The sequence below is a fragment of the Myxocyprinus asiaticus genome, chromosome 28 (genome assembly GCF_019703515.2).
Source record: "Myxocyprinus asiaticus isolate MX2 ecotype Aquarium Trade chromosome 28, UBuf_Myxa_2, whole genome shotgun sequence".
Lineage (NCBI taxonomy): Eukaryota > Metazoa > Chordata > Actinopteri > Cypriniformes > Catostomidae > Myxocyprinus > Myxocyprinus asiaticus.
The window spans coordinates 34,671,462-34,693,602 of record NC_059371.1 but is presented as its reverse complement, the minus strand read 5'-3'; the positions used below and the strand labels follow the sequence as shown (position 1 = coordinate 34,693,602).

General features: G+C 37.4%; 1 protein-coding gene across 3 annotated transcripts in view; it reads right to left on the bottom strand.

Annotated features, from left to right (window-relative positions):
• LOC127418743 (pleckstrin homology domain-containing family G member 5-like) overlaps positions 1 to 22,141 on the bottom strand; it is a 64,139-nt gene that overhangs the window by 20,064 nt on the left and 21,934 nt on the right. For all 3 annotated transcript variants that reach the window (XM_051659511.1, XM_051659510.1, XM_051659512.1), the window contains exon 7: positions 15,938 to 16,104. In XM_051659511.1, coding sequence (XP_051515471.1) covers positions 15,938 to 16,104 — 167 coding nt within the window. The remainder of the gene's footprint in view (positions 1 to 15,937; positions 16,105 to 22,141) is intronic.

Here is a 22,141-nt window from a genome sequence, read left to right as displayed (position 1 = left end):
CAGCTGTTTACTATCTAAGGAAGTATTAATCTTGCTAAGAGGGAGACAGTTGGCCTGTTGACCTTTCTCAGAGTGCAGAGAATTCCTCTGCTCTGAGAGCTGTTACCCACTAATAACTCCTGCAGAGGAGTTCCACAGAGGGCGACGACATGTTTGGGGAATGCACAAAAAACAGGAAAGGTCTAAAGGCAAAACAATGGAATTCCCTATACAAACACGGGGGAAGCATGTCCTTGTCACAATAACACAAGTATTGCATTTTTATGCTTATTAAATGGGAATGGACTATAAACTCTAGAGTTATAATCCATTTATAGATTATAGTCCTCCTTTTTCATGTGAAATATGTTTTGGGCATATCGATACAATCAAAAGGTGATGTGTTAAAGGGATAGTTCACCCCAAAATGGAAATTCTCTCATCATTTACTCACCCTCATGCCATCCCAGATGTGTATGACTTTCTTCAGCAGAACACAAACAAAGATTTTTAACATTTCAGCTCTGTAGGTCCATACAATGCAAGTAAATGGTGATCAGATCTTTGCAGCTCCAAAATCACATAAAGGAAACACAGAAGCAATCAATAAGTCTCCAGTGGTTAAATCCGTATCTTCAGAAGTGATAATGAAAGGTGTGGGTGAGAAACAGATCAATACTTAAGACCTTTTTTAAGTGTAAATCTACACTTTCACTTTCAATTCCACCTTCTGGTGTGGAAGTGACTTTCACATTCTGCACCTACTGGTTGGGGCTGGTCAAAGGTGCAGATTGATGGTAAAAAAGACTTAAATATTGATTTGTTCCTCATCCACACCTATCATATTACTTCAGAAGACATGTATTTAACCACTAAAGTCATATGGATTACTTTTTTGACTCCTTTATGTCAGTTTTGGACCTACTTGCATTCACTTGCATTGTGAGGACCAACAGAGCTATTCTTCTAAAAATCTTCATTTGTGATCTGCAGAAGAAAGTCATACACAACTGGGATGGCATGAGGGTGAGCAAATAAGAGAACTTTCATTTTTGGGTGAACTATTCCTTTAAAACTAAACCAAATTTTGGTATTTACCCAGTGGGTTTCAAAATCTTGAGTCCACATTGAAAATCTGAGATTGAAAATCTATTTAAAACTGGGATTAAACACAATTTTAGGATTTAGGAATATTTTGAAAGAAACATCAATGAAAATTGAATAAGAAATATTACACTAGGTGGGTCAAATAAGCTAATTTGTGACACTGACCATGTTAACTCCTTTTTACAAAGGGTCATATTTCTTTGTTTCTGTTAAAGCACACAAGTGGAAATTTTTAATGTACAAGAACTTCTATATAAATGACTGTAGAGGAAAGTTCACATTTGCCCATAGTCAGCTAATGGAATAGAATTCACCCTTCTTTCATTGACTTATGTTCCTTTCTTTTAGTGTTTGTAGAAAAATCTGTCTCCACCTTGCAACTAAAATGTTTTTTTTCTATTGTTTGACTTTAAACAATTGCCTGCATCATGAAACACCATGCAAAGATTTAAATGAATACTGCATAACACTGGATATTCTGAATAAGGTGTTTAGATGACCCAGAATTCAGATTAAAACAAGCATATTCCAGCATATTTCAATTTCTTGTGACTGTAAAATTGGCTTAATAGGTTTTGACAATCAGGTTAACATATATTGCATAACGCATAATCAGATTATGACCAAATTCCTATTAATATCAGAATATCCTTGTGCATGTAAATGTAGCCTCTGTCTCAGCTGTTACTATCCAAAGGTAATCAAGTTCTCAATTTACCTATCAAACCATCAAAGAACATTTTGTGGCAAACAACACGATTCACTACCAAGCCATGAAACACTCGAAGGTCTATATTTGCTATTTATAAGCCTATTAAAAGAAACATACATTTCTGTCTATGTAGAATGGTACCTGTTATCCAGATTAATCAAGAATTTCCCTGCAATGGAGAAAATAAAAGAAAGGTGGATTGGCCTGTATGCACCTCTAGCTAAATTTAGCACTGGGCCAAAGAAGCAGCCGGATCGTGAGCTTTGATGAGGGGATTTCTGCGGAATCTGGGGTGAAAGGATGAGGACACAGATGTCAGGAAATGTCCCTGCTTCGGTGAAGATGGACAGTGGATGTCTGTCCACTTGCAATGGCTCACCCAAACAGCCCAGGGACAACACTTCTATTAGACTACTGCAAACACGGTCCATCTGAGATTTTGGAATATTTTACATAAATGCTAACATGAAATTAATAAGAAATATTTAATATCCTACACTATTTTTGAGCCACAAAATAAGCAAATTTGTGACATTGACCATGCTAACTCCTTTGTGAAAAAGGTCAGATTTTTTGCTTCCATTGAAGCACACAAGCTGCTCTTTGGAACATTCTCAAATCATGCTGGAGAACATGATCATCAGGTTTTGCACAAACTTTTCCATGCCAGCTCGAGTGCTTGCTGTCATTAAAGCAAAAGGGTGACAGACCAAATACTAAGGAATTCTCAAATGCATATACATTTTTAAATCAACTTTTCACTTAAATTGTTAAGCTTATACTATTGGTGATGGAAAAAACTGTATTAAATAAAAAAATAAAAAATAAAAACATGCAAAATAGAAGCTAATTTTCAGGTCGACTAATTAATGCCAATTTAAATGGTTACATCTACACTATCAAAAATGGAAACAAGAAACAATTAAAGTACACACTGTAAGACTCTATGGATAGTACACATAACTAACAAATGCCACATCAAAAGAAGCCCCACATCTATAATTTACAGAGATCGGTGGTCAAACAAAATGTGGTGAACAAAACTGTGACTAATTCCAACCAAATTAAAGTTCCAAGTAAAAACAAGACCCTGCATAAACTTAAAGAGATAGGTCACCCAAAAATAAAACAATTCTGCCACCCACCCTCATGTTATTCCAAATCTATATGACTTTCTTTCATGGAACACAAAAGGATGTATGACAGATGAATGACATGAAAAAAAGAGGACGGTCATGGAGACTATAACATACTGCACATCATCTCCTTTTGTGTTCCATGGAAGAAAGTCATATGGATTTATAACAACATTAGAGGTGAAATTTTTGGGTGAACTATCCATTTAAGAAGAAAAATAACTTGTTCATAACTTCAAAACTGATAACTCTTAAAATAAAATGGTGCATCGTGATAAAACATTTAAAAATGTAATTTGCTCATACACATACAAAGACACCCACTTTGGCATCAGCTGTTTCAAATGGATTGAATGACCAGTGAATTTATGAAGCGGAACAGGGTTCCCAGAGTGTCTGCTTAACTCACCATGGTAGCGAGCGACATCTCAAAAGTGAGGAAGAACATGGTAATCTTTCAGCCGAGTTCACCGAGCCTGACCCATGCTTGAACCAGCTGTTTCAATCGCTCAAAGCCTCCTCTCTTGCAACCGGTACACACACAAGTACAGTTGCCCTCTCAATTCTTGCACAGATGTTAGACGAGTTCCCGAGCCAAAATAAATTGTGCTAAAATGGGTAATCACTCATTTAAATTCATTACTCTTTGATTTCCTTCAACAAAAAAAAAACATACGGGATGCATCAAGGCTCCCTACTAGGTCCTCTGTAGTTATAAGAAACGGTCAACCTGCGAACAGAGGTAAAGCTGACCAACTAAGCTTGCTTGCCTGCATTACTGAATAGGACAGCCCAAGCGTCATGGCAACTAGGAGGATTCTCTCCCATTATGTGGGGCAGGAAAGAGAGGTGTGGCTTCTCAGACAGAGGGCCACATGTAAAGAGGGAGGGGATAAGAAGATAGCTTGCAGGGTCCCACTTCCAACAAATCCTGGTGACTCAAAGATGTCAACCGATGATATGTTTGGCAGCATTTAATTTGTTTAAATCTCTACGAAATATAAGCTCTATATAGATTGAAACTGAAAATGAAACTGAAACTGAAGCTGTAAGTGCCTAGCATCTCCTTTGTGTTCATGTAGAAAAGTAAGTCATACATGTTTGAAACAATATAAGAGTGAGTAAACAATGACGGAATTTTTATTTTTGGGTAAATTATCCCTTTAAGATAGATTCATAATGAGGTTGTATACCAGTAAGCAATTGTTGATATGGGTTTTAACAAAATATTTGACAATAAAGAAGTACCAGAAAATAAACTTAATTGAAAGTCAACATGAAATCAAAATTGACCCTTCTTGCACTGTAAATACATGTTCCTGGTCTTAAGACCCAGGTATACTTAGTCTTTGTCCGTTCCGGATTGGATCGCAGCCGGTCGACTGTGTTGCCTTTCAAAGTATACTCTTCAGACCGTGAACGAATGTGCACACCATGACTGATTTGCGATACTCTTTTAGTACAGTCAACAGCAACGCATGTGCCGACAATGTGCACCGATGAGGTCTGTCCACATGTCGAGAAAATCGGGGCCACATATGGACAGTCCACGCGTACTGTGCTGATGACGAAATTTGTGTCATGCGTGTGGTGCGTGAGCGATAAACAAGGCGGACAACTGAAGTATACATGGACCTTTATCCTGTAGTGAACAATTTGCTAGTGCATGTTATTCCAATTAATTTTTTTGTTGTTGTTGTAATATTTCATCAAAATGTAATACAGTTTCATGTTGACTGATCCATCCGTTTAGCCACTAATTAATCAATACGAGAGCGTCTGATGACTTTGTGTTTATGATGAAATCAAAGCGAAAGTAGCATGGCATTCCTATACCATGGTAAGATAAATTTCCCAAGCATTGCTTCTCTTCCTTACTGTTACAGGGAAATTACCACTGGAAAATTAAAGATTGGGGAATCCCAGATACACTGCAACAAGTCCAGACTTCAGTTGTTTGGTCTGTATTTTTACTATGGATCTGAGTGTGCCAATTCCAGCCAATTTCAGGTTAAAGATCTTTAAAGAAATGACTAAGTGTATACTCCTTATTTCAGCTTACTTTAAAAAAGGTTTGGACCATTAAACTAATCTCTCACTAAATTTCACAAATTAGTGAGCATGTCTACATAATAAAGACCTGATGTACACCGTTAAATACAGAGTTTTTTTTGATAAAATAAATTGTTCTATAATCTCCAAAACTGCTAGAAAACAATCATAATATTTAAGTTTTTCATGCAAAGGTTATAAAAAAAAGGCTGCAGTTAAGTTGCATTTAACTGATTTGGAACTTAAAGGAATTTTCCAGGTTCAATACAAGTTAAGCTGAAACGACAGCATTTGTGGCATTATGTTGATTACTTCAGAAAATAATTTAGACTCGTCCTTCCCTTTCTTGAATAAAGCAAATACGAGGTTACAGCGGAACTGAATGGGGCCAATCCGTAAAGGTTAAAATACTCACCGTTTAGCACAAGACAATATGCGTGTTAACATGATTTAAAATGATAAAATCCCTTCATAACCTTTTCTGTGTAAACCAGAAATCTTCTGGAGAGTAGTCCACCACCAAACTACAATTTAAAGAACTTTACAGCTCAAATAACACACAAGTTTTAACAGAAGTATTAATGTAAGTGCTTTTATAAAATGTATTTAAAAAAAGCTTCAAATGTCTGCCTTTAGACTCTCCAAAAATTGGCCCCATTCACTTCCAACGTAAGTGCCTCACTGTAACCCAGTTTTGCTTTTTTTCAAAATAATTTTTTGTGGTAATCAATATTATGCCACAAATGCTGTCAATTGAGCTTAACTTGCATTGAACCCGGAACATTCCTTTAAGTGTCACAACACAAAGGTCTTTATAGTGTTATAAGTATGTTAAATAGCACTTAAAACAATTTTCACTTATGAAATTCAAATTGATTTTACAAAGTAATTTATGCTGTCCAAACGATTATATATAACTAATTTATAAGTATGATTGTACAAATTTTTTATGCATATAAAAGGGATAGTTCACCAAAAATTCTGTGATCATTTCCTTTCTTTCTTCCATGGAACATATGTTTGCCTCAGTCACCATTCACTTTCATGTATAGAACATCTCCTTTTGTGTTCCATGGAAGAAAGAAAGTCATATGGGTTTGTAATGACATGAGAGTGAGTAAATAAAGACATTTTTGTGAGAACTATCCCTTTAAGGAGTCAATGCAAGACTTTTAGATGGTGTAGTAAGAGGTCAATGGCTTATTGTTACAATAATGAAGACAGGAACAGCTTTTCAGACAAAGACAGTGAATTGAAGTTAGAAACACTCAAAAACAAGTTTGACAAACACTGCTCTGACCAGATCACATTTCTTTTCTTTAGCCTTGCCTTTAGTGTCAAAACTTGGACCAATTTCAGAGCCAACAACACCCACAGTGACCCGCATCAATTAGTCAAAGCAGGGGCCAAACAAAGAGCCACTGAAGCTTAAGGACAGACGATTAATCAGTCATCAAAGCATGATAGCACCTTATCACCTGACGAGATAAGACCGTCTGTCGAGCACATGGGCCCAAACCTGTGTCATCAGGTTGTGTCATGCCGCTAACAGCTTTCCATTACGTGCATATTCAGCCTCCGTTACGCATGGACACATAGCATCTTCCCCTTCAATTCAAATATTTGCTCCATGAAAAATTGTCGAACAATTTCCAGAGATGGCTAATCATGGGAACGATAGTTTAGAAAGTAAGTGTATCCAGGAGTTTAATAATTAACGAGTCATTCATTGAGGCATAAACACTCCAAATGAGGAATGAATAAAGCACTGACAGGAATGTTGGGAAACCGAGCCATTGCAGTAACGGTGCATCATGATTGAAAGCACACCAAATAGAAGTTCAGCAACACAGTGAATAAGTTCTGTTTTCATAGATGGTGCAGCAACATCATTGCCTTACCTGACATTTTGTTGGTGAGGGACTCTTGAGAGACTCTGCATCAGACAGGCCTTCAGGAACTATGTGGAGAAGATCCCAACTTTGCCACGAGGAAAGGCGACCAAAACGTACCATGATGCGACCTGCACCTGACTGAACTGTCCTACCCTAACCCTCAGCAGTCAACATCCAGAGAAAGTCAAGGGACAAGCTACAAATCCCACATGTACTCAGGATAACTGCCTGACAGAGGGTAGTTTTAAAGCTTTTGCCTTGTGACTTCATGCATTTACTCCTCCCATCTTCTTCAAAGTCATTATCATCAACACAGTACACACACTTCTTCGCACAACATTTCCACAACAAATGCTGACCACTCCCACAGTGAATGCTAGTGTGACCTCCATACAAGATGACTTCTTTATACAGTAGCATATCATAAGAAATATATCATTTATAAACTACATATTTAAATTATAAATATAGTCAATTATAATTTAAAATGAAATATGTAAATTCAATTTTTAAAATTTGAAGGAGGTGGACTTTGAGGTAATCTTGCCTGAGTTATACAGTATTTACATAATTAATTTTTGTTATATTATCTATAGATTTAACTTTTAAATGAGTAATTATATATATATATATATACTGTGTGTGTGTGTGTGTATATATATATATATATATATATACACACACACAGTATATATATACACACACACACACACACACACACACACATATATATATATATATATATATATATATATATATATATATATATATATATATATATATATAATGTTAAATTAGTAATTTAAATATAGTATATGTAATTTATATTGTTATTTATTTATATGACAGTATAAATATATAATATAAATATATAAATGTAGATTACAAATTCAATGTAATAAATTATATATATATATACAGTATATATAGAATACATTAAGTTAAATACTGTATATATAGTATAATATACTATATAATTTTATATAATAATATAAATATAATAATTTTAATAACACATTACACTGTACATTTTACAATAATTAGATTATTTAAATTGCTAGAAAAGGGAAATAGTGCCGATATGGAATAAATAATAATAATAATAATAATAATAATAATAAAACACTGACATTAAGTCCATAACATCAGAGCCTTTTTTCAGTGAATATTTTCTGTTACTTTATAAATACATACAAAGATTTATTTAAAGAACTATTTATTTATTATTACATTTATTTTCTTTTTATTTTATTGTCGATTTTCGACACTACTATTAGGTCATTCAGCATAAAACGAGATCCATATTATATTTGATAATAATATTTTGTTTAATACATAATACAATGTATTATGATACATAAAGATTAAAAGAATAGTTCACCCAAAAATGAAAATTCTGTCACAATTTACACACCCTTTCTTTCTTTCACATGTAGCTTCAGTCACCAGTCACTTTCACTGTACGGAAAAAAAAAAGATGTAAGCAAAGTGAGTGGTGACTGATACTAACATACTGCCTAGGAGGCTAAAATCTCTTTTTGCTTTCCACAGAAGTAAAGTCATTTGGGTTAGGAAGAATATGAGGGTAAATGATGACAGAATGTAAATGTTGGAGTGAACTATCCCTTTAGATTAATTTACAGTTGTCATTTTAAGTGTTTCAGACTCAAGTACAAAATCTCAACCACCAATTTTCATTTCTAAAATTTAAGATATTGTCCCACTCCAAGTTTCCCATGAAGATAAGGCCCATTTTGTTGCTTAAGTCACATTCTGTTCTTTTGTCTTTGAACACTGAGTGTCAATGGTCAGAAACTAATTGCATGGTAATTGTGTTAACTTCACAAGAACATCAATCAGGTGTGTGTGGGTCTGAATTCTTTGTTGATTGTACAGGTAAATAAATGATTACTATTGTTTGCATGGGAGAGATTGTAAAACAAAGAGAATCCTGCTATATGTGCAAATTCGTCTGACAAAGGTTACTATGCACCTCATGTAAAACCTTAAACACCTGGTGCATTGCATAAGTTTAATCCTTTTAGAAGGTTAAAATGTTAAAAACAATTGTAGTTTAAACATAACTGCTCCAGCACTAACCACAAAGCTGTGGTATTAATGCAATTTTAACACAGTCTCTTATCAGTGAGTTCAAATGGGAAGAGGAAAAGGCTCGTTTCCTGAACAGATGTTGTTCACAGGTGATATTTGACATTCAGTTGATGGAGCTATGTTTGATCAAACAACACATTTACCTATTTACTGGTCCTCTGACAGCGTTTGATGCCATTTTTAAGTCTTCAGGGTCAAGGTTTCTCAAACAGCGCAGACAAAATATTCACATTTTGTAAAACTTTGATCTTTGGTAATGTGCTAACAGTTTAAAACACTAGCTTTATTTGTAGACAGTAATGGAAATAATATTGCAATATGTTAACTGCATTTTAAAAGAAAACTTCAGCCCCTAAGCAATTTACTAGATATTGTTCTGCATATTCATTATACAGTCACGGCGGCACCAAAAAGTACTTACTCTAAATGTTTAAACCACACTTAAAAATTTACTGTAAAATATGTGCGTAATTTTAACAGAAAAAGAATAAAAAATGTACAGTAAAAAACTTAATTGGTTAACTGGTACTTTAGCATAGCAAACAGTAAATTTGTGTACATTTCTAAGAACAAAATTCATTAATTTATTTTCGGTAAAAAAAAAATAAAATAAATAAATAAATAAATAAATAAATAAATAAATATATATATATATATATATATATATATATATATATATGTGTGTGTGTGTGTGTGTGTGTTTGAAAAGTAAAAAGTATGATTTACTATATAGTTAACAGTGAACATTTGCATTACGTTGAACAAGACAATACATGCACTTTTAAAATTACGATGAAAAACAAGTTCTCTTATTTTTGACATAGTTTATGTACACTGGGGTGTTTTATGTTACATTTTATGTTGTTTAGTTATTACTGCATTATTTTAGTGTCACATGTTTTACCTCGACACTAGTTCGTTAAAAGTCATTGCAAAAAATTCTCATAAATGTAACGTTTATAAAGTTTACTTTCATTTACTCACCCTCATGCCATCCCAGATGTGTATGACTTTCTCTTTTCTGCTGAACACAAATTAAGATTTTTAGAAGAATATTTCAGCTTTGTAGGTCCTCACAATGCAAGTGAATAAGTGTCAAAATTTTGAAGCTCCAAAAAGCACATAAAGGCAGAATAAAAGAAACCATACAACTCCAGTGGTTTAATCCATGTCTTCTGAAGCTATATGTGGTGTGGGTGAGAAACAGATCAATATTTAAGTCATCTTTTTTTCTATAAATTGTCCTCATTGCCCATCATATCGCTTCAGAAGACATGGATTTAACCACTGCATTTGTATGGATTGCTTTTTCGTTGCATTTATGTGCTTTATGGGGCTTCAAAGTTCACCATTCACATTGAACAAATTGTATGGACATGCAGAGTTGAGATATTTTTCTAAAAATGTGTTCTTTGAGTTCTGCAGAAGAAAGAAAGTTATACACATCTGGGGGTAAGTGATCAGAGAGTTTTCATTTTTGGATGAGACATTCCTTTAACATCTTGAATTTATATATTAAGTGTCGTTTAAGGGTCAAAATACTTTTTGAGGCCACTTTATGTATCATTATAGATACATATTACATATTCAATAGTTGTAGGACATGCATAATATGAGCATGATTCACTCCTAAATGCATTATAATGACATAAATCTCTGCGTCACTGTGTGGGGCCCCTGAGGGCCACAGAAATGTCTGATCTTATTATCTACATAGTTGTGTAATATACCTCTCTCAGGTCATTAGACAGGTATAGAGGACAGTCCTCAGGCAAGATCAACTCAAGTCCACCTCTCTATTCTACTATGTCTGTGTGGGTGAACGATTAGGCCAAAATGCCAGCTTGCATTATCAACCTAATGTTATTTGACTAATGCAAAAGGGCCGCAGGTTAAAGGTCGTGCGAGGACACTGGAGCTCTGTGAGGTCAGACATGGGTCGTAGAGGACATGAGGAATTCAAATAAAAAGGAAAATTCTGTCATCATTTACTCATGACATCCCAAACCTGTATGCCTTTTTCTTCTGTGGAACACAAAAGGAGAAATTCTGAATAATCTACTGATCGCTCTTTTCCATTCAATTACAATGAATGGGGACTGGGCTTTCAAGTTTAAAAAAGGACGCAAAAGGCACCATAAAAGTATAAATAAGAAGTCCATATGACTCATGCACTATTTTGCAAGTCTTCTGAAGACATACGATAGCTTTGTGTGAGGAACAGACTGAAATTTAAGTCATTATTCACTGATAACACCCCAAGTAATCTGTTAACTGCTGTGACCAGACCATTGAATCAGTGAGTTGAACTCGAGGACTGGATTAGTCCGATTTGTGAACGAATCACCCAGACTGGTTGTGAAATGGATCAACTGATTCATTGAAAAGAATCATCTCAAAAGATGTTCATGAATTTATCAAGAAGAACTATGGCAGATGTTCAGTAAATAATGACTTATATTTCATTCAGTTTCTCACACAAAGCTATTGTACAGCTTCAGGTGACTTGGAATATAGTGCATGAGTCATATACACTATTTTCAACATACTTTTATGGTGCTTTTGTGTCATTTTTTAAGCTTGGAGGCTCCAATTCACTGTAATTGGACAGTAAAGAACAACATTAATATAAAGAGAGGGCATTTATTATAAAAATGCCCTATCTTCTGGAAAGAAAGTCAAATGAGTTTGGAATGTCATGAGGGTTAGTAAAGGATGCTGATCTAATCCTTTAAAGTGACAGAATCCAAAACATGCGTTTAAAACTGGACATCAACGGTAACCATAGCAACTACAGTAATGCAGCCCTACTCTTATCAAGTACCATTGTATCACTGTTGTTCTGTTATGCCCATGGCCACTAGAGGGCTTTAATATTTAGGAATGTTTGTGACAAAAGGAGGATTAAATAAACGTTTTGGAGGGAACGCATTAAAAACATGATTTTCACCTGAAAACTTGCACTGATGAGACACTTGTCTTTCAGTTGATGGGAGGGTAAAAAGTCATTGCGCTACATCAAACGCTCGTGCTTCAAAGGTCACTCCCCCCGCCGCGGCGGATCTGGCCAATCTAACCTCAAAGAGGAGCCCTGGTGTCACCGCCGCACCAATAATCCGAGGGGTGATGGGTTCCTTTCTAAAGGTCAGACTTTGGTGAGGGGGCAAGACACAGTGGGTGAGTAACCACATACAGGTCAAAGCCACTAACACACAAAACCAAGCAGCCCTCATAAAAATACCAATGGAATAGTTGGCAGTTAACTTGAGAATTCCATCAGCGGGAACCCATGAAGACTGGTGGACGTCGTTCCAAACCTGTATGACTTTTGTTTTCTCCTGTGGAACACTAATGGAGATGTTAGGTGGAATGTTCAGTCCCAGTCACCATTCACTTTCATTGTATGAAAAACAAGATGCAATGAAAGTGAATGGTGACTGAGGTTAACATTCTCAACATCTCCTTTTGTGTTCCACAGTCAACAAAGTCTTTCTTTAGGGAAAAGGTTTGAGACATGTAGTGCTACTTCTACAGACTATTTGCATATAATGAACAAGTACAATAGGAATTGCGTCAAGGAATGATAAGGGGAAAATGTGGAGGGGGGTTGTGTGTGATGATTTCAAATTTGTCCGTTGACACCATGATGCAATTTCTTGATGGCTTTTATCACCAAACAAACGTGTGAATGCAAAACCACAAGCCTTGAACGGCACCAGAGGCTACATCTGAAAAAGCAAACAGTTGCTTCCTTTATAAAAATGATAAACTGTTCCTTTTCGTCAGTGCTTCAACCGAACAGTTTTATATGAACATTGTTCTGGAGTTTGTCAATGTGTAACTGACTTTCAATTCAACAATCTTGTCTTTGTAGAGCAGAAATGATTTAAAACTATTGTATATTTTTACACTTTATTAAGTTAATAATGCTAATAATTTTGATGCACAGTGTGCACTTCGATGTGGGCTTCCCTCCACCAAAACTTAAAAGGGTGTTTCTTCAATTTTGGGCAATTTAATGTCCCAGGGTTTGATTTTTACTAAAATGAACAGATTTCCAATTTTTTCTTTTAGTTATATGAAGGTAACATTAAAACTGAATTGGAACTACCACCCCTGGAGTCGCGACTTCGAATCCAGGGCGTGCTGAGTGACTCCAGCCAGGTCTCCTAAGCAACCAAATTGGCCCAGTTGCTAGGGAGGGTAGGGTCACATGGGGTAACCTCCTTGTGGTCGCGATTAGTGGTTCTCGCTCTCAATGGGGCACGTGGTAAGTTGTGCGTGGATCATGGAGAGTAGCATGAGCCTCCACATGCTGTGAGTCTCCGCGGTGTCATGCACAGCGAGCCACGTGATAAGATGCACGGATTGACGGTCTCAGAAGCGGAGGCAACTGAGACTTATCCTCTGCCACCCGGATTGAAGTGAGTAACCACGCCACCACGAGAACCTACTAAGTAGTGGGAATTGGGCATTCCAAATTGGGGAGAACAAGGGGATTAAAAAAAAAAAAAAAACTGAATTGGAAACTTCTTTACAGGACTTTTCAGAAGCAAAAAAAAAATAAATACAAAAACGACATTAGTCTCGTGTGATGCATGCATGTACATACACTATTGGACATAAAAATAAATAAACTAGTAAAAGTGTGAAAAATGTTTCTAAGAAACTTCAGGCTAATATAGTCTTTTTGGACAGCCAATAATTTATCATTCACTAAAACCATAAATCAAAAGCATGCAGCCTGAGCTGTGGGCTTCCTAAAGGCTAGCTTTACAGAGGAACAGGAAAAACAAACCCTAGTGTTTGAAGAAGAGTTGGATGTGTAATACCTGTGTAATATGTTTCTAACACGCACAGGCTTGTTTTAGGCGTTTGCACAACCTTCATCCATAAGGAGCAAAGCTTGACGTCAGATGGATGACACATCCTAGACCTGAATACTATTTCTATATTTCTAAAGATTTGAAAGATTAGTTCACCCAAAGAAGAAAATTCTGTCATTATTTAGTCACCCTCATGTCGTGCCAAACCTGTATTACTTTTTTCCTTCTTCTGTGGAACAAAAAAAAAAAAAGTATCTATTTTGAATTATACTGATCACACTTTTCCATGCAATTACAGTGAATGGAGACTGAGGCTGTCAAGCTTAAAAACGCTTCAAAAAGGATACAAATGCACCATTAAAGCATCATAAATGTGGTCCATACAACTCATGCACTATATTCCAAGTGTTCCGCATTCATACGATAGCTTTGTGTGAGGAACCACAGAAACTGAAGTCGCTACTCACTGAAAATCTTGATAACTGCCTTATCTCTCTTAGGGGAAGTTCATGAAATAAGTACCGATGTCTGATTTGTTGACGAATCGTCCTTTTAAGTCAGATCTTTCCAATTAATCAGTTGATCCAGTTTAAAAAAACTGTTCCTAATGATTCGTTCATGAATCAGACTGACCCGGTTCTCTAGTTCAACTCACTGACTCAATGATCCAGTTACAGAAGTTAAAGGAATAGTTCACCCAAAATGAAAATTCTCTGATCACTTACCCTCATGCCATCCCAGATGTGTGACTTACTTTCTTCTACAGAACACAAATGAAGACTTTTAGAAGAATATTTCACCTCTGTTGGTCCTCACAATGCAAGTCATCAGGGTTCAAAACTTTGAAGCTCAAAAAGCATATAAAAGCAGCATAAAAGTAATCCATACAACTCCAGTGTTTAGATCCATCTCTTCTGGAGTGATATGATGGGTGTGGGAGAGAAACAGATCAATATTGAAGTCCTTTTTAAACTCTTAATCTCCACTTTCAAACAGCCCTCCTAAGCACTCTCTTCTCTGCTAAGAGTTATTCTTCTTTTGTTTTTGGTGATTTGCATTCTTCTTGCACATCACCACCTACTGTACAGGGAGGAGAATTTATAGTAAAAATAACATAAATATTGATCTGTTTCTCACCCACATCTATCATATCGCTTCTGAAGACATGGATTTAACCACTGGAGTCATTTGTATTATTTCTATGTTGCCTTTATATGCTTTTTGGCACTTCAAAGTTTTAGACCCTGTTGACTGCATTGTATGGAACTACAGAGCTGAGATATTCTTTTAAAAATGTTCGTTTGTTTTCTGCAGAGGAAAGAAAGTCATACACATCTGGGATGGCATGAAGGAGAGTAAATGATGAAAGAATTTTAATTTTTAGGTGAACTATCTCTTTAAGATTGTCAGTGAATAACGCTAAAATTTTGGTATGTTCCTTGCACAAAGCTATTGTATGGATTCAGAAGATGTTTGGACTACTTCTGTGATTCTTTTATGGTGCTTTCTTGTCCTGTTTGAAGCTTAAAAGCTTCAATTCCCATTCACTGTAACTGCAAGGAATAGAGTGACCAGTACAATTCCTTAAACATTCTCCTTTTATGCTCCACACAAGCAAGGCAGTTATACGGGTTTGGTGCAACATTAGGATGTGTAAATAATGACAGATTTATTTTTTGAGCGAACTATTCCTTCAACATCAAGCAGGGAGCTGCAGGGATGGGCTAAAGTCTGTGCTTATTTCTAATGCCAGTATATCCATGTTCATACAAGCACGCAAAATCTTCTCTGATGACATCAGGAGTGAGCTGACGCTTGTCTTTCCATGAATCTGTGTTTACAGTGTCACAATAAAAGCTGGGGAAATCCAATCCCACGATGTTGAAAGAGTTAAGAGTAATTTTCAACTGGAAAAATAAAATAAAAACCACACCACGGTCATAAAAATGAAACAGGGTTGAAATGACATTGGGGTGGAGCAAATGATAACAATGCTTGTACAACTAAGACAAAATTCTCACAGGACCATGTTTATGTACTAACTTTACAACAGAAACTACCTTCTGTAATACAGTCAGGGTTGAATGTGTGTTATCAGGATAAATCAGCTGTACTGACCAGTATGTCCACGCCCTCTCGCCGCGGCAGGGACTCGTGCTCTGCCCTCTCACCGCCGGGTGTTAGGATGTACAGACTGTCCCCTACTGACGGCTTCGTGTTCCGCAGAACGAGAGAGCGCAAATCCTTGACTCCCTGCTCCACCTTCAGCTCATCACCGGGTCGAGCTGCAGGGCGCATACACACACACAGACAGTAATAAATCATTGAAGATATGAACATACTGTTTAACAAACCTACAATTATGTAAACAAGTCAAATATGTGTCAATTTTGTTGTAACAAACAGTGTTTATATTTAGAAAATACTAATAATATCCATTCATATGTCCAATCCAATAATACCCATCAATAAATGAAAATTACACTATAGATATAAATATAGACACAACAGATGAAATTCAGTCTAATTAAAATGCTCAATCTCATGAAAACATGTTAAAGTCACATTTGACCGAAAAATCAAAAGAAATAACAGAAATTACATTTGGTTTAAAGAAAATGGAGCAATTAGGACCATTCTTTTTTTTTTTTTTTTTTTTAAATACAATTTCATTTTGTTAAGCAAAATTCCCCCCCCCCAAACTGTTTTAAATCAGTTTTAATTAGGCATTTTTTGTTTGTTTGTAATTCCCATTATTCTCTATGAGGATTCTGAATAGATTACTTCAGGGGTTTTCAAACTTTTTGATACCAAGGGCCCCCAAATATGATGACCCCCATAAATATAAGCAGTTATGTATTTTTACACATAAAAAAGACAATTTGCTACTGTGAGAAAAATAGTAACACTGACATCATAAATAAAACATGCTGTTTGCAAAATCAAATAACTGATGTTGTACTAATAACAAAACATATTCAGTTTAATTTAAATATTACAGTATATGGAATTTTTCTTAATTGAGAGTGCATCTTTCACAGAATAAAATAATCATGATTAATATCATGATTTCTTTAAAAAAGAATGAAATGGTAATAATGTCAAATTAAGTAAAACTGTGTTAAAAATTAACTAAATTAGTTAATTTGTGCATAACACACACAACTGTAAAATCATCTTTTTTATTACTTTAATACAGTAATTTTAACAGTATTAGTTCAAATTACTGTATTGTAATGAATTTATTTTATTTAAATCAGCACAAATTAATGTCAGTATGCAACAAACACTACCATGATACAAAAATTCAATACGATATATGTAATATACAATTTTTTACATTAGAATCATTTGCATTTTCATTAAATTTTCATTTTACTAAATGGTCCTTCATTATACCACTTTTCATTTTTTCCCTTGATTTTCAGGGGCCAAGACATGATATTTAGAGGTTTTGTGAGATTCAACCAAAAGACTAACAAATATTCTGGAAATTAAATGTTTATATAAATATTAATAATTTATATATATATATATATATATATATATATATATATATATATACATACATACATACATACATACATACATACATACACACACACACACACACACACACACACACACACACACACACACACACACACACACACACACACTTGCAGTACAATAACTTGTTTGCAAGAATAGTGTCTAATTCCAAACTCAATATCACTTCATACACTTAAATCCTTTGTTATTATGATTCAATACAACAGTAGAACTTCAAAGAGCTGATCTTCAGTATGAATAAATCATGTTGCCAACCCTCATATTGGTTGTTGATGTCACAGTCACTTTAGTCACAGGCATTAGCACATCACAACTCCAATCTCACTTCATTGGCTGTAAATTACGTAAGCAGCCATTGTGTGCAGAGTGCGCAATGCCTGTGTCGGCGTGTGTTTGCATTCTCTGATTAAAAGACATGGGGAGGGCTTTGTCAAGACAAGTACATGGTTATATAGTCATAGAAAGCTTTGTCTGAAAGATCTAGCTGAAGCAACAGCATGTCCGCGGTGAGGTTCCTTTCGAAGGAACTAAGACATAACAATGCTAATGAATAGTAATAGTCTCACTTTATTTCTCAAGTAACAGTCTAGTTCTGAAGACACAATAATAGCCATGTTGCGTAACACAGAGGTGCTTTTTATGTTTTGAAAGTGTCTGGTTCGATTTTTAAAGGTATAGTGCAGCCAAAAATGAAAATTCTGTCATAATTTACTCATCCTCATGTCATTCCAAACCAATATGCTGTTCATTTTAGGGTAACCTATTCCTTTATAGGGCTTTTCACACTTGAATCGTTAACCCTGGGTTATTCTAAACCCCGGGTAAACCGAATCCTGGGTTATCCAGTTTCATGTTTCACACTGTTCATACTTTACCCTGGATTAATAATTAATCCTTTGTATTCATGTTCTGATGTTTCACACTGTCCATTCGTAGACCCCGGGTTAACGTTCTTATCTGCATATTTTCGGTATCGATAACAATGATTGGAAGAATGCAGCTCACGATGGACACGCAACTGGTCAATAAACCTTATTCACGCTAGCGCCATCATTGATTTTTAATGGGAATGACAACGAGGCTGTGAGGGATAGGCTTACAGTCTCTTCAGTGGGCTGTACTGCAGTTTAAAGTGTTTTTGGATCGTTCCGTGGACAAAACATTGATAACGTATCTGTCCAAGAACATCCAGTATACAAAGAACTCCAGACAACATGAGTAGTGGAAAATCAGATGTGATCTAGGAGCTTTATACCATGCAGAAACCAGGCAGGAGCTGTATCCTTTGATTTATATATGTATATATATATATATTTATGTAATATTCCGTCCAAGTGACATAAAACACACTATAAAAGAGCCGCATGTGTGTACGCGTCTTTTTAAAGATATCGTTTCGCAAGTTTTCCTGTGAGCGACACATCACTCCGTCAGATCAACATGTGAGCTGCGTTCGCTGCCTAGGCTGCACCCACGCCGAAGCAGCTTTCATGGGGACAGACTGCCCTAACTGTGAGTCCAATTCGCCCGCAGACAACCTCACTTCAACAGCGTTTTGTCCTCGACAGTTCCGTCATGGGACATGCCTGTATTACATGCAAAAATTCACAATCTTGCAAATGATGCGATAGAGGTTGTTTCCGAGCTGCCACACCCACAAAGCGTTTTACAGCTGCTACCTTTTTTTTTCCTGAAGAAAGGCAGTGGGCTTCAGCTGATTTTAGATCCGAGACACTTGAACAACGAGCTTGCACAACGGCCATTCAAAATGTTAACTCAGAAACAGATATTATCGCACATCTGCCCACAGGACAGGTTTGCGTCAATAGATCTAGGAGCTTTATACAGCTTTATACCAAGCAGAAACCAGGCAGGAGCTTTATAAAATAAGTTTGATTTATATATATATATATGTTTGTAATATTCCGTCCAAGTGAGGTAAAACATTCTATAAAAGAGTCGCTTGTGTGTACGTGTCTTTTTAAAGATGTCGAATCACAAGTGTTCCTGTGAGCGACACATCACTCCGTCAGATCAACATGAGAGTTGCATTAGCTGCCTAGGCTACACCCACGCAGAAGCAGCTCTCATGGGGATAGACTGCCCTAACTGCGAGCACGAATCTCAAGACACTCCGCACTAGGGTCGACCTCGTTCTGAGGGACGATTCCGCCTCCCGACCACTTCCTCTGTGCCAAGTCTCGAGGGACCACGAGGAAACACGGCGGGGCTGCGAGGTAGAGACGGAAGAACCCAAGGAGTATCTCGCGCCAGCGCAAGTCCCATGAGCCCCTCGATCTTCCCAAGCAGCATCTTCGCCAGTTCAGTATGCACGTGACGACCTCCGTCCCTCTATGAATGAGCACGGTGTTATCATATTTGGCAGGTCTGACGATGACAATGATGCCGTGTCCCTCGCAGCATCTGAGAATGTTCCATGAAGGATGATTCCTGCACACCGCCTGCCTTCAAAAGACCGTGGTTCGGAAAGCAGTGTCGTTCTTCCCTGAGGTTCACTCAGAGAAATATCAACCCACACTCCACACAAAATGCTTGCGTCTTATAAACAGCAGCTCCCTTCAACACACGTGAAACTTAGCGCCCACCTGCACATTACGCGTTTGCGTGGCGTGCGTTACCAAGCATTTCTCAGTGTTAAAAAACCATAGTGTGCGGTTATACATTCCGGTTCACAATGTGTCCACCTCGCTTCAACAGCATTCTATCCTCCACGTTACAGTGCAGGACACGCCCATTCTGCGCTTCGAGGTAGTAAATCACCTTGTGAAAGACGCAATAGGGGTCATTCAACCGTACAGTGCACAGAGAGAATGTCACAGCCATTATTTTCTCATCAAAGTGCAGAAAGATGGTGGCCTCCGGCCTATCTGCATCCGTGACATTTGAACTGAGCCCTCTTTGGGTTCTGTTCATAATGATCACATACAAACAATTCTCTCTCTTAAGTTTGCTTGCTTATAAACCATACATTAGTGTACCTTTAACTTTGGCTCAGGCCATTCTTGAGAATTTGTCTTGCTTCCCCATTTCACACACTGTGCACAACCGCTTCCCAATGGTGAGCGGCATGCTATCACAATTAGCGTCAAATATAAAGCACCCACTATCCCGTTACGTGAACGCATGGGGAGCGCTCACAGGCATGTCAGATTGGGTACTAAAAATGAACACGGGTATGCACTCTGACCCCAGCTTAGCTGGGATATGTGAAAAAAAAGAATTTCACTGTATATGTTAAAAAAAAATTTCTAATGTGTGACAAAAATAAAGGCTTTCTATTCTATCCAATTCGCATGCAGACCGCCTCGCTTCAACAGCGTTTTGTCCTCGACTGTTCCGTCATGGGACGTGCCTGTATTACATGCAGAAATTCACAATCTTGCAAAAGATGCAATAGAGATGGTTCCGAGCTGCCACGCCCACAAAGGGTTATACAGCTGCTACCATTTTTTTCTGAAGGCGGAAGGCTTCAGCTGATTTTAGATCCGAGACACTTGAACAACGAGCTTGCAAAACGGCCATTCAAAGTGTTAACTCAGAAACAGATCTTATCGCACATCTGCTCACAGGATAGGTTTGCATCAATAGATCTAAAGGATGTGTATTTCATATCTGAACTGCACCAGATCACAGGCTGTTCTTGAGATTCGAAGGGATGACATATCAATTCAAAGTCCTTCCTTTCGGATAGTCTCTGGCCCCGTGCACGTTCACGAAATGTGTCGATGCGGCACTCACCCCTTTGAAGATGAACGGCATTCGCATTCTGAATTACCTTGACGATTGGCTATTACTGGCCTGATCAGAGGCTCTGCTATGCGAGCACAGGGACTTGATACTTCACCATTTGTACAGCCTGGGTCTCAATGTCAGCTGGGAGATAAGCACACTTTCTCCCAGCCAACAAATCTCCTTTTTGGGGGTTTGTACTGAGTCATGCCTGGTGTCGGGGGCACGTGCGCATCACCATGATTCGCCGCTGCCTGGCTGCTCTAGCACCATAGAGAGCTCCAAACCTTTATCAGCAGTGTGATTTGCTTGGTCAGGTTTTCAGACAAAAAGTGGTGACCACGGATGTGTCCAACACGGGTTGGGGCGCGCTGTGCGATGGATGCTCGGCTTTCGGCACTTAGACAGGTGCGAAACGGGCGTGGCACATCAACTGCTTGGAAATGCTAGCCGTCTTCTTAGCGGTGAAAGCTTTCCATTCCGACATAGTGAATCATCACATTCTGATTCGTTCAGACAATATGTCAGTGGTAGCGTACATTAATCGCCAGGGCACACTTGATCGCTACCAATGATGAGCCTGGCGCAACGCCTCCTCGTGTGGAGAGCATGCCACATCCTTTCCCTGCATGTGACATATGTTCCAGGCCGTCTGAACTAAGGAGCGGACATGCTGTTGTGCCAGGGACCAATAGCAGGGGAATGGAGACTTCATCCTCAGATGGTTCTGAGGATTTGAGAAATATTCGGCAAAGCGGAAGTCGACATATTTGCCTCCACAGAGACAGCCCACTGCCCTCTTTGGTACTCCATGACCCAAGCATCTCCTCCACTCTGTCATCAGCAAAGTCAGAAAGGACAAGGAAATGGTTCTGTTGGTTGTGCCAAAATGGACCAACCAGCCATGATTTACGGAAATGGAGATATTAGGCGGCCCTCCATGGGAAATACCTTTGAGGAGGAATCTGCTCTCTCAAGCGCAGGGCACAATTTGGCATCCCCAGCCAGAGTTGTGGACCC